The sequence below is a fragment of the Juglans regia genome, chromosome 11, assembly GCF_001411555.2.
Source record: "Juglans regia cultivar Chandler chromosome 11, Walnut 2.0, whole genome shotgun sequence".
In the NCBI taxonomy this organism is placed as follows: domain Eukaryota; kingdom Viridiplantae; phylum Streptophyta; class Magnoliopsida; order Fagales; family Juglandaceae; genus Juglans; species Juglans regia.
The window spans coordinates 31,688,936-31,700,495 of record NC_049911.1 but is presented as its reverse complement, the minus strand read 5'-3'; the positions used below and the strand labels follow the sequence as shown (position 1 = coordinate 31,700,495).

Sequence of the window (11,560 nt, the reverse complement as noted above, 5' to 3'; positions counted from 1 at the left end):
TGATTATCATATTGTGTTTTGACATATTAAAAAAGCATAATAAATAGTAAAAAGTAGGGGCATAGTAGCATTTTAGTTGGGAACTTTGTTTTTTTCTTACTTTTACTGTTTGGCGTAGAAGAAAGTTTAGCACCTATTTAGGCTAGAAGTAGAAGCAAGAGCCAAACAAAGAAACAGAGATAAAAGTTAAAAACTTAAAACAGCAGAAAGAAAGTAGATACAGCAAAGTCAACAGGAAGGAAGTCTGCTAAGTGGCTGCCTTTCTTTTTCCTTCATTATTATAACTTTTCCCATTGCCAAGACTTCCGAAACGGTTGCAAATCATCACGGAGAAACATAGGCCTCCTCCGGCATCTCCTCTCACAAACTTTATTTACACATTATTTTTTCTTTTATTTTTCTCTTTAGAAAAAAAGTTTCAAATATTCTCTCTCCCTTTCTCTTCTTTTTTTAATTTCTGTAGGACCTTTTTTTTATTATTTGCATTCTTTTATTCAATTACTTGTGCGAACTAATAAGAAGAAGAAGAAGCAGCAGCAGCAGCACCATAAACAACTAAAACAAGAAGCTTGGCTATTTTTGGAGTTCAATTAGACCGGTGAGAGGAAGTTCTCGATTACCCAGTTCCTGTCCTTTTTTTAATTATTAGTTTTTCTGATTTTGTGGCTTTCTGGAGTTTTAAAGGCTGTAGTTTAAGGGTTTTTGTTTCTTCCTATGCATAACGATCGATTATGTGTTTTATGGTGCAGTTTGCGAATTCGAGGAAGGTTCGTGATTTGGGGTGGTGGGTCGGTTTGAAACTTGGACTGGACACACCTACAGGAGTTGGATGTTCAGAATTTAGTTGAAAAAGTTGCTGAGGCTGTTGAGTTCTTTTTATGGATAGGTTATGTTGTTTAACTTGTTTCAACCCTCATGTAAGGATGTTTCCCATACTTCATGTCCATCAAATGATCTTTCTATACTAACTGTAATGTTCTGTTGTGTGAAAGCTCAACCGAAAGGCTGAAAAGGCATAGTTTTCAGTTGTTTGTGGGGGCTATTTGTGTGATTGATTTGAGGACTTTGTTTTAGGTGCCTCAGTTTTCTTTTCAGGGTTATAGACGATGGGTGAATATCACAAGTGCGTTATTTTATAGAGTTGAAGTGATAGACTTTCGCAGGTTATGGAGGGATTATTGATCATCCTTTGTTGTGTAATCACTTACATAACCACGGGCATATCTGTTATGTTTAAGGGTGTCAAAGTATCTACTTGCTTTCTGTAGTAAGTTCGATGGGGATATTTTAGGCCAGAGTTAAGACTCCTTTTGGCTGGGTTGCTGAAATTGTGTAAGAGATGTTGAACATGTTGCACTATTAAGCCACGTCTTTTAGGACAGCCTGATGCGCTGAATTGAACCAACTGCATGTTTTCAGAGTAGCAAGGCCTCTCATATTGTTTCCGAAGTAGCAAGGTGGGGTGGAGGAGGTGGAGGATCTTATACTTATGGTGCCCCTCTTTCGTCCCTCCCCATCCCTCAAACAGCACACAACACAGAGCCTTGAAGACCACAAAAGAAGGGGGTAAAGAAAGAAGTATAAAAAAATAAATAAAGATGGAATTGGAGGAAAAACAAAGAACCAATTTCCCATCTTGATAGGTCACAGAAAAGGTCCCCATGTTGATAACTTTCAGTGCTTTATTTGGTTGTGATGATGTAGTTAATCAAGCATGAATAGTAATTTCTTTGTTTAATTTTCTTCCTGCTGCTGTATAAATGGTTTGAAAATTGCAAACTACCATTTGTTTGCTTCCGTGCCTTATAATTGCATCTAAGCCATGCTAGATTTATATTGTGGTCTTTGTTATTCATAATTTTGTTATGTAGCTTGTAGGAGTGCGTTCCTCATCTAGCTCTGGTAAAGGAAGAAGCCATGACGGGGTAATAAAGTATGGTTTCAGCCTAGTAAAAGGGAAGGCTAATCATCCGATGGAGGATTATCATGTTGCTAAATTTATGCAGATTAAGAGACATGAATTAGGGCTGTTTGCCATATATGATGGCCATTTGGGAGATACTGTTCCTGCCTACCTACAGAAAAATTTGTTTTCCAACATCCTAAAGGAGGTGTGATGTTATTTTGAAAGATGAAGAGATCATTGTAACTTTCAGTCTCACTAAGTTCCATATGAATTTTTTGGGGTGTGTTCTTACTCTTTCTAATTTTATCATCCTAGGATGAATTTTGGGTTGACCCCCAGAGATCTATCATAAAGGCCTATGAGAAGACAGACCAGGCAATTCTCTCACACAGCTCTGACTTGGGGCGGGGTGGGTCCACAGCTGTAACTGCAATTTTGATAAACGGACAAAAATTATGGATAGCCAATGTTGGAGATTCCCGAGCAGTTCTCTCAAGAGAGGGCCAGGCAATACAGATGACTATAGATCATGAGCCAAACACTGAGCGAGGCAGCATCGAGAACAAAGGCGGTTTTGTCTCAAACATGCCAGGTTTCACACAAAACACCCATGTTTAGATAGTCTGTCTTAATGTCGACTTATCTAAAATTAATATAGCATAACTATGTTTTCTATGAAACAATTCATCAATTTCTATCAGTCATCTTGTAATTGGGTTTTCTTTTGGTATGGATTTGTAATTTTTGGGTTATTGCTGCATTTAATGTATAGCTAGAGTTCCTCAGGGGGAAAATAATTCTATATGTTTTTAATCTACACATAATCACCTGCATGAAACTTTTTTAAGCACAATTTGCTGCGGCATTGATGAGATTTTTTGGTTAGTTGGCTGGCTATTTACTTTGATATGCACCAAAGTAATCTTAAAGTAAAAGAGTGAATCATGTAATTGTTTCCACTTGATCAGCCAGGGAACTGCCGTGCTTATTCTTGAGATAATTTGTTGTGACTGATCAGTTCTCTGTCATGGAGAATCACTCTGTTGATCCTCATTGCAAGGATTATATGTCATAGCCTTGATTTTACCATGCAAATCATATTTCTTTCCAGTAAACTAATAACTTTTTACATATGAAAACATAAATAATTTTTGTTATTGTTTGATTCAGACTCTCCGTGATTAGTTCATGGAATTGTCATGTTACTTTTTGTAGGGCTATAATGATGAATCATTAAGGCATCTAGATATCTGCCATGTTGAGAGGTTAGATGGGATTTAGTGCTCCCCCTGCTCTGGGTACAAGATAACCCGGACAAAAGAGTTAGCTTACACTATCTGTTAGTCACGAATGTAACTGTATCTACTGAACAAGGAATAACTTATTATTTTTAAGACCACCAGGGCATTTTAGAAAAATGTAGGGAGTACACAATTGGATGCTTGTTGTCCAAAAACTTATAAGGCATTACAATATTTCTAGTCAGCAAGGATCAAAAGGAACTGCATTGTAGCCTTTTTTCAGATCCTCATCTTAAGATGTAAAAAATTTAATGTGGGTTTTGCTCTCTAGTTTGGCTGGGTTGATTTGGAAGAGGGACACGCATATTCTTGTAACTAGGTCTCTTGGATGGGGTAACACAAACATAGTGGATATCCTCTATTGAGAAGGAAAAAACAAGAAAATTCTCAGCATCCATGTAAAAGGTAATAGCTCTAATCATCATATGCTGGTACATTCATCTCCTGAAAAAACAGGATGCAGGAGGATTTTCCTTCTGAAGTAGGACTTCTAATCCTGGGTAAAGAAGCGGGTTGGTCCCTGGTACATCCATCTTCTGTTGTCAGTTGATATGCTTCTCCATGTATCTTAGGGGCTCGTTTGTTTTCAGAGATGAGATGAGTTGAGATTAAAGTTAAAAAGTTGAATAAAATATTGTTAGAATATATTTTTTAATATTATTGTTGTTTTGGGATTTGAAAAAATTGAATTGTTTATTTTATTTTGTGTGGGGATTTGGGAAAGTTGTAATGATGAGGTGAGATGAGATGAGATGTTTTTGGAAAACAAACAAGGCCTAAGTGTCTCTTGATTTGGTTGACAAGTTTTTGCTGATCAGCAAACTTCCTGATATCATGTTGATCATATCTTAAAGTAGATCCAATCTTAAGAAGAAGTTCAGATGGTGATTATTTTACAATGTTTTTTCAATCTGCTTTAACTGTACCAATAAATTTGAAGTAAGTGTATTCTTATTTTGATTTATGTGCCTTTACTATACTAGGTTATTCTTGACCACTTCATTCTTGTCTCTTAAGGCACGTTGGATACATTCCGAAACTTGAATGATATTCTTGTACCATAATCTGAACGAGAATAACTTTACAAACATGGTGGCCTCCCATATTTATGTTTGAAGAGTTGGCCCTCTTTCGGATTTTAAGAAATTCACATTTTACCTCCTTGTTTTTTTCTTTCCAGCTATATGAGACATATTTATTTGAAGTCCTGAGTAACTTCAATTCTAATTGCCAACAATATAACAACAGAGCAAGCCAAAGTTAGAGGGGTATGCATCTGGGACTTGCATATGTCATGACATGCAACGTAGCAGCTTTTATCAAAGAAACAATTAACTCCTCTGGTGTTCTTTCACGTTAAACTTTTGGGTGTAGTATGCTCTTTATGGAGATTTGATTTTGTGAGTATGGAAGCCGGGTAATGTTTACAATGATAACCTGATCTCTGCTACACCTTCTCAGGAGACGTCCCTAGAGTCAATGGACAGCTAGCAGTTTCTCGTGCTTTTGGAGACAAGAGCCTTAAATCACATTTGCGATCTGACCCAGACGTACAAAATGCCACTATAGAAAATACTGAGATTCTAATCCTTGCTAGCGACGGTCTTTGGAAGGTAAATATCAATATCTGTTTCCTCTGCTGCATTGGCAGTAAACACTGTTACACATTCACACGAAAATGGCACATGATTGTGTGCATGGTGCTTCCATTAGAGAAAGCCTTTTGTTTTTATGCCTTTTTGCATGGTATAATCAGGTAATGGCCAATCAAGAAGCAGTTGACATTGCAAGAAAGATCAAGGATCCACAGAAGGCAGCTAAACAATTAACAACTGAAGCATTGAAAAGAGACAGTAAAGATGATATTTCTTGTGTTGTTGTTAGATTTAGAGGGTGAGACCCTTAAAATCACCTTGCTTTCCAGGTGCATTATATATATTGCTATAATAAGAGTCATTTCACACAGGATGCCAGTTTATGGTCAGACCGCCAACAGGATTGGGGTAACGCATTCTTAATTTTCAGAAATGTGGAATTTGTCTAAGCAAAAAAAAGAGTTAGCAAAAAAGAAGGGCAATTTCCCACTACTGTATTTTTTTTTTTCTGTATCAGTGTTTGATATTGTTTGATTTATTTTTTAAAGTGAATCAGAGGAGCATGATATGGCATAGTTTGTTTCCCTCAAGGAACCTGTTTTCTTGGGGCTGTGTAGATGAAGAATTTGCTTTAGTTGTGATCGGTGGATTGCTTTTTGTGTTAATACTCTGGGTGTTCCTACCCATTGTTATTAAACATGTTCAGGAATTGGCTATCTACTTTGCATTCTCCATTATCAGTCTCTTTTTTTTCTTCTATTCTTATTTCTTGCTGATCAACATTCTCCTATGTTGTGCGGAAAACTTTACCTTCTGGAGTTTCTTAGTTCATAACCTTTTTGGAATATTGATATTTTAGGTATTCACCTTCAATATTTCTTTTGTTCTGAGATTTTTTAATTATTTATTTTGATTATTTTTCAGATGTAACAAGTAAAAGTTATAAAAAAATAATAATAGTTTTATTTATTTTACTCATCATTGATGAGATATTTAAGGAATGATTTGGTTATACAAAATTAAATTATTTAATCTTATTTTATATAATTATTATATTATATAAAATAAAAATTATAATAATAATATTTTATTTAATTTTAACAAAATATCTCATCTCAAATTAAAAATAAAACTGTTTCGTAATATTATGTTCCACCAATGTCGTGGAAACTCGTCACCTAACTCACGTGACTGTGGTTCAAGCGCGCGCGTGTGGAGTGAACGGCCATATAACATGAGCCTGCTCTAGGGTTTTCTTACCTTTAACATGAGCCTGCTCTCTCTCTGTCCATATATATGGCCGCCACAGCTCATAGACTCAGTTCACAATCTCTCTCTCTCTCTCTCTCTCTCTCTTGTATATGTATGTGTGAAATGACGGAGGCGGTAGCGTAGTGTGTATGATTGCCTCTTCTTTCAGCTACAAGGGCTGAGATCTGAGGATCGATTTCTTGTTGGCTTTGTTCTGGAGGCATATATGAATTTTACGTCCGAAGGTATTGGGGGTTCTTTTTTATCTGGATTAGTAGCTGCATACTTCTCTGGGCTCCCCATACCTTGGATACATTAAATTTCATCATTTTAGTTTGATTTATGCTCTGTTTGGCTGATCCGAATCTCTAAGATATTATACACCTCTAATACGCTCGTGAGTTGAACTGTCTTTCTTTATGGTCCTATGGAGGTGGTGTAGAGTGAAGCAACGATTAAAAACTGAAATATAATAATGGTATAGAGACTAGAGAGTAGTGGGCGTGTGTTTTGCCTCTCCTTTCGGCTACAAGGTGTAAGATCTGAGGATCGATTTCTTGATGGCTTTGTTCATGAGGCATACACTAAATTTTATTCAAAGTTAAGGGGGGCTGATTTGGCTTTCTTCCGGATAGGTTTTTTCTTGCTTATCTGGGGTCCCTTCTCTTTGATACATGCTAATAGTTCTATGTAAATTGACTTCAAGAGTATTTCTGTGCAGCATTTCTTTGATGTTTGATATTGTGAATCTTTTATTTCACCTACAGAAAAAAAAATTATATAACTTGCACATCTAGATTGGTGTGGGGTTTCCATTCAGATGTTATTTGCACAGCGCGCGACAGCCACTCTGCTGGTGGAAATTGGAGCATGGCTAATAATGGGTTAGTCTTGAGCATGGAAAATTTATTAGACAAAAAAAAAAGAAAAGGTAAAAAGTTTAGCATTTTAGGCATCTACTCACATATTTTTAAGAAAAGCGTAACTTTTTACTTGACAAAAAACTACACCTTGATTTTGCACACTTTGGAAGCCATAAGATAAAGGGTAAGCTGCAAGAATCACTAAAGAAATTTTTACAATGTGTTTATAAATATGCATGAAACACAAGCTTCTTAAGTAGGATTAATGAATTCTCTCAATCCTAATAAACTTGGTCCATATGTTTTTAAAAAGTTGTCCTTATATATCTGATACTTAGTCCTTATTTCCTTGCTTAGACGCTGGTACTAAGGCCTAAGCGTGATACTATGGCAAAGTTCAAATTAAACAAATTTAGATGCTTCCCTTTGATCGGTTAAAATCTACCAAATCAAACATTATTTTTAAAGAAAAATTGAATTCATCATCTCCACAAATTACACATTATATTTTATTTTTATTTTTATTTTCTCTTACTAATATATGAAATTACACATCATATTTTATTTTTATTTTTATTTTTATTTTCTCTTACTAATATATGAATGATGAGTAGACGAATTTAATAAGTTTAAAAAGAATAAAATTAAAAAAAATGTGTTGTGTAGGAATAACACCTTCGCAAAAGCAGCAGCAAATGCGCAAGAAAGAAAAAAAAATTCCATATATCTTTATATCCGTTACAAACTTATACCTATCTGTGAGACCACTTCCAGTGTTTCACCATTGCTTACCTTCTGGATCCATTCATCCTAAGGTCTAGTTTCTATATACCTGATAGCATTGGCAATCAGAGCTCGGGAGAACCGGATAAGAACGTAGAACTAGAAACTCATCTCATGGATTTTTGAAAGGGTTAGAGGATCCCTGGGGCCAAATGGAAGGCCGCCAAGTGCCAAGATCAAAGTGGTCCACCCGGTAAGATAGAGGGGGTCTAATTCTTAATTTCTGCCGGAGCCCAAAAATTGACCTCTGCTTTGGACATGTGCGTCGCAAGCCCACCTTAAATGATGAGAGTATTACATGTTTTAGGTGTATTAATTTTGTTTTTATTTTTTATTTTTGTAAAAAAAGTGGATTCTATTTTAAAAAAAAATGATTTTTTTATTTTTTTTGGTACGTTGGGTGGACTTTTTTTTATAAATTACCAGAAATTTAAATTAGTGAAAGATATAAAATGTGGATTTTCGAGTCAGTCATAAAATCAAACGTGTGATCCTAATTATATTATAGAATATTACGGCCTACGACGCTGACCGTCTGGTTCCATTTGAGCAGCCAGAATTTCGTTCACCTAATTCATTCATTCTGTTGAGCTCTGCTCTTCTCTCAATTTTCTTTCTTATAAGCCACTTGATCACTGAGCTCCTTTTTTCAACCCCATCTAGAATAGGATATATTCTCTCTTTTTCCCCATTCCAAATCCACCACATCAGCTTGTTAGACACCACGAGAAAAAAAGGGACCAAATCCAATGTCCCAAGTCCCAGCCAGACTCCCAATGACCTTCTAGTATCTACGCAAGGAATTTCCAGATGTCTAGGTGTTTCAGCTTCACCGAATCCAGGAACTGGTGCTACCGATCCACTTTCCTCAAATCGGGGCTCCGATCCACCGTGACGGACCTCGAAGATGGCACCATCATGCACTGTTGGGTCCCCAACATCCGGAAAGAGAGTAAGCCCAACCTTCTCCTGATCCACGGCCTCGGAGCCAACGCATTGTGGCAGTGGGCCGACGTCATCCCTCACGTCATCGCTTACTACAACATCTACGTCCCCGACCTCGTCTTCTTCGGCGACTCGGTCACGAACCGGCCGGACCGGACGGAGTCGTTCCAGGCGCAGTGTGTGATGCGGGTGATGGAGGCCAACTCGGTGCGAAGACTGAGCCTGGTGGGCCTGAGCTACGGCGGGTTCGTCGGTTACAGTATGGCGGCGCAGTTCAAGGAAGTGGTGGAGAGGGTGGTGCTGTGCTCCGCCGGGGTGTGCATGGAGGAGAAGGACCTGAGGGAAGGGGTTTTTAGCGTCTCGGACTTGGAGGAGGCGGCCAGGATTTTGGTGCCGCAGACACCCGAAAGGCTTAGGGAGTTGGTGTACTACACATTTTTTAGGCCTCCGCCGGTGGGATTGCTGCCCTCTTGCCTGCTCACCGATTTCATCGACGTAAGGGTCTCTGTCATTCGTTGCTTTCATCTCTTAATTAAATCAGTAAAATAAATAAATAAATAATGTTACCTCACTGTCTCTGTCTGTCCGAACCCATCCCTCCACTCAACCTGCCAGCAACTTCTGCGCATAAAAAACAAAAACATCGTTTATTTTATCTTGAAAAATTATACTTCGTCCATTCAATTTATCTCTTCATTGTTTTTTTATTTTTTTATTTATTTAATAATTAAAAAAATAATTATTAATAGATTAATATATTTTTATATTTTTTAAAATGATAAAAAAATATAAATTAAAAAATTAAACAAAATAAAGAGTCTAAATTCAACTAGCTATCAAATGGAGCGCTGCTACTCTGGCCGCACCGCTTTTATTTTAAAAAAAATATTTGCATCAGCCTATTATTTATCATATATTCAACATATTTAGTGTATTGAGTTAAAAAAATAAATTGAATGCATGATGTGTGGAGAGTGTAGGCTGATGCATAGAATTACTTTTTATCTTATTATCCCACCAATGACATTATTGTACATCGTTAGATATCATATTATAAAATAGAACTATTCTTATATAAATATTGAAATGGTGGTGGTGGTGTTGTGTTATTATACGAATTGGTTTTTTCAAAATGTTATATCACGTATTGAATAAATTCTAAAATTTTAAAAAAATATATTTAAGATAAAATGTCACTTAAAAACATAAAAAGTCATGTGGCACCCCGGCAAGGTAGCAAAATGAGTTGTATAAATTAGTGGAATGGTAGCATTGTCCTCTTTTTATTTCGTTGATAATTTATTACCCTTCACAATCAATGATGATAAAATCGGGTTTTAAAAAAAAAAAAAAAGGCTCAAAGAAACAAACGTATCTCTATCTAGAATTTAGTTTCTTTGAGAGCATTGACAATGACCATTGTCAAGTCTAAAATTTGACTAGAATCTTAATTTTTAGCTATAATATCAATTTTTGACTAGATGAGTCCACATTGAATTAGCCATTATAAAGTTAAAATAATAATATAATATTATATTTTTTATTTTTTTTTTGCAAATACAATTTATATATTTCTTAGATCTTCATGCTTTGTAAAAATAATGCGTCTACTCTATCAATAAGTAGAAATAATGTGCATGTCATGCATGTTTTACCATTCAAAGAGAGAGGAAAGTGATGAAATAATTAAGATTTACTATTCATCAACTCTTAAGCTTTGGACTATTGACTAGTCCAATGTAGAGACTTTTTCTCACATCTAACTAAAATTTAGACTTACATTGACATTTGGCTAATCCATTGCCAATGCTCTGATACGGCTAACTTTCACATTGAGCTGCTCTTAAGATTTTGGGTAAAATATGGGCAGGCAATGTGCACGGAATACGCGGAGGAGAAGAGAGAGCTGATTCGAAATATTCCCAAAGGCCGGAAACTTTCAGATCTTCCCAAGATTTCTCAGGTTCCTTTTTTATGTTTTCTGTGTATTCTCATATCTCCCACAATATTGTTTATCCGATGCAAAATGTAAGATAATCATCTTTCACTCCTCACGCAGCCCACATTGATAATCTGGGGAGAGCATGATCAAGTATTTCGACTGGAACTTGCTTACAGATTGAAAAGGTTCTCCATGCGTTGGTCCCCCGATTCGATCTGTTGATGTATGTTTTAGCTTTACTTATTTTTCTAAAAGGGGGGGGGGGGTACTATTGGGAATATGCAGGCACCTGGGGGATAATGCTCAGCTAGAAGTCATCAAGAATGCAGGGCATGCCTTCAATGTCGAGAAACCCAAGGAGTATTACAAGCTCTTGAAATCTTTTCTGGTAGATTCGCTGCCTCCTCCTCCATCGAACCTACCTGCCAAGCAGATCAAACCCACTACTATCTTGAACATATAAAGGAGCACAAACAAAGATATGTTATGCTCTTGGAAATTCGTTCCCTTCACGAAGCCTAACATGTAATTTTATTTTTAATTTTTCCCTTCTGAGCTAACATGTAAGATTTCTCTCTTAAAACACGTCTTCAACCCCCAGGAATTGAATTTCTGATTCGATAAAGCACGGGCTTGGTAACCCAACCCCATTTTTAGCAACATTGTTATCAGAAATTGCAGTTTTCCATTTTGGGGTCGTCATGAGCGTGAGAAATCTATTTGTATCTTTTGATTGAAAATGCTGCATGGATGGCCAAGCGAGCTGCGAACTGAATCAATGTGCAGCTCATATCTCAACTTGTTCTGATTTGTACTAAAGTGGCTCAGCTTATCAACAAATCAACTGTATTAAAAGGCAGTAGTATTCAAAGAACAGAAATAACAAATTCCATTTGTCCACATGCCCAGCATGAAGGAAAACAATCAATTGCAACCGAATGGATTATGGAAAAGACAGAGCTTGTAAGGGAACT

General features: G+C 36.5%; 2 protein-coding genes across 2 annotated transcripts; both read left to right on the top strand.

Moving 5' to 3' along the window:
* The first annotated feature begins 285 nt into the window (after positions 1 to 285).
* On the top strand, positions 286 to 5,536 carry LOC108984820 (probable protein phosphatase 2C 10). Its single transcript, XM_018956887.2, has 7 exons — positions 286 to 598; positions 750 to 917; positions 1,872 to 2,111; positions 2,222 to 2,498; positions 4,669 to 4,820; positions 4,964 to 5,100; positions 5,174 to 5,536. Exons 2-7 carry the CDS (start codon positions 879 to 881, stop codon positions 5,223 to 5,225), a joined length of 897 nt encoding a protein of 298 aa, XP_018812432.1. The 5' UTR covers positions 286 to 598; positions 750 to 878; the 3' UTR covers positions 5,226 to 5,536.
* A 2,622-nt stretch (positions 5,537 to 8,158) lies between these two features.
* On the top strand, positions 8,159 to 11,384 carry LOC108984815 (2-hydroxy-6-oxo-2,4-heptadienoate hydrolase-like). The gene is made up of 4 exons (XM_018956873.1): positions 8,159 to 9,139; positions 10,515 to 10,607; positions 10,704 to 10,771; positions 10,872 to 11,384. Exons 1-4 carry the CDS (start codon positions 8,510 to 8,512, stop codon positions 11,047 to 11,049), a joined length of 969 nt encoding a protein of 322 aa, XP_018812418.1. The 5' UTR covers positions 8,159 to 8,509; the 3' UTR covers positions 11,050 to 11,384.
* The last annotated feature ends 176 nt before the right edge of the window (positions 11,385 to 11,560 follow it).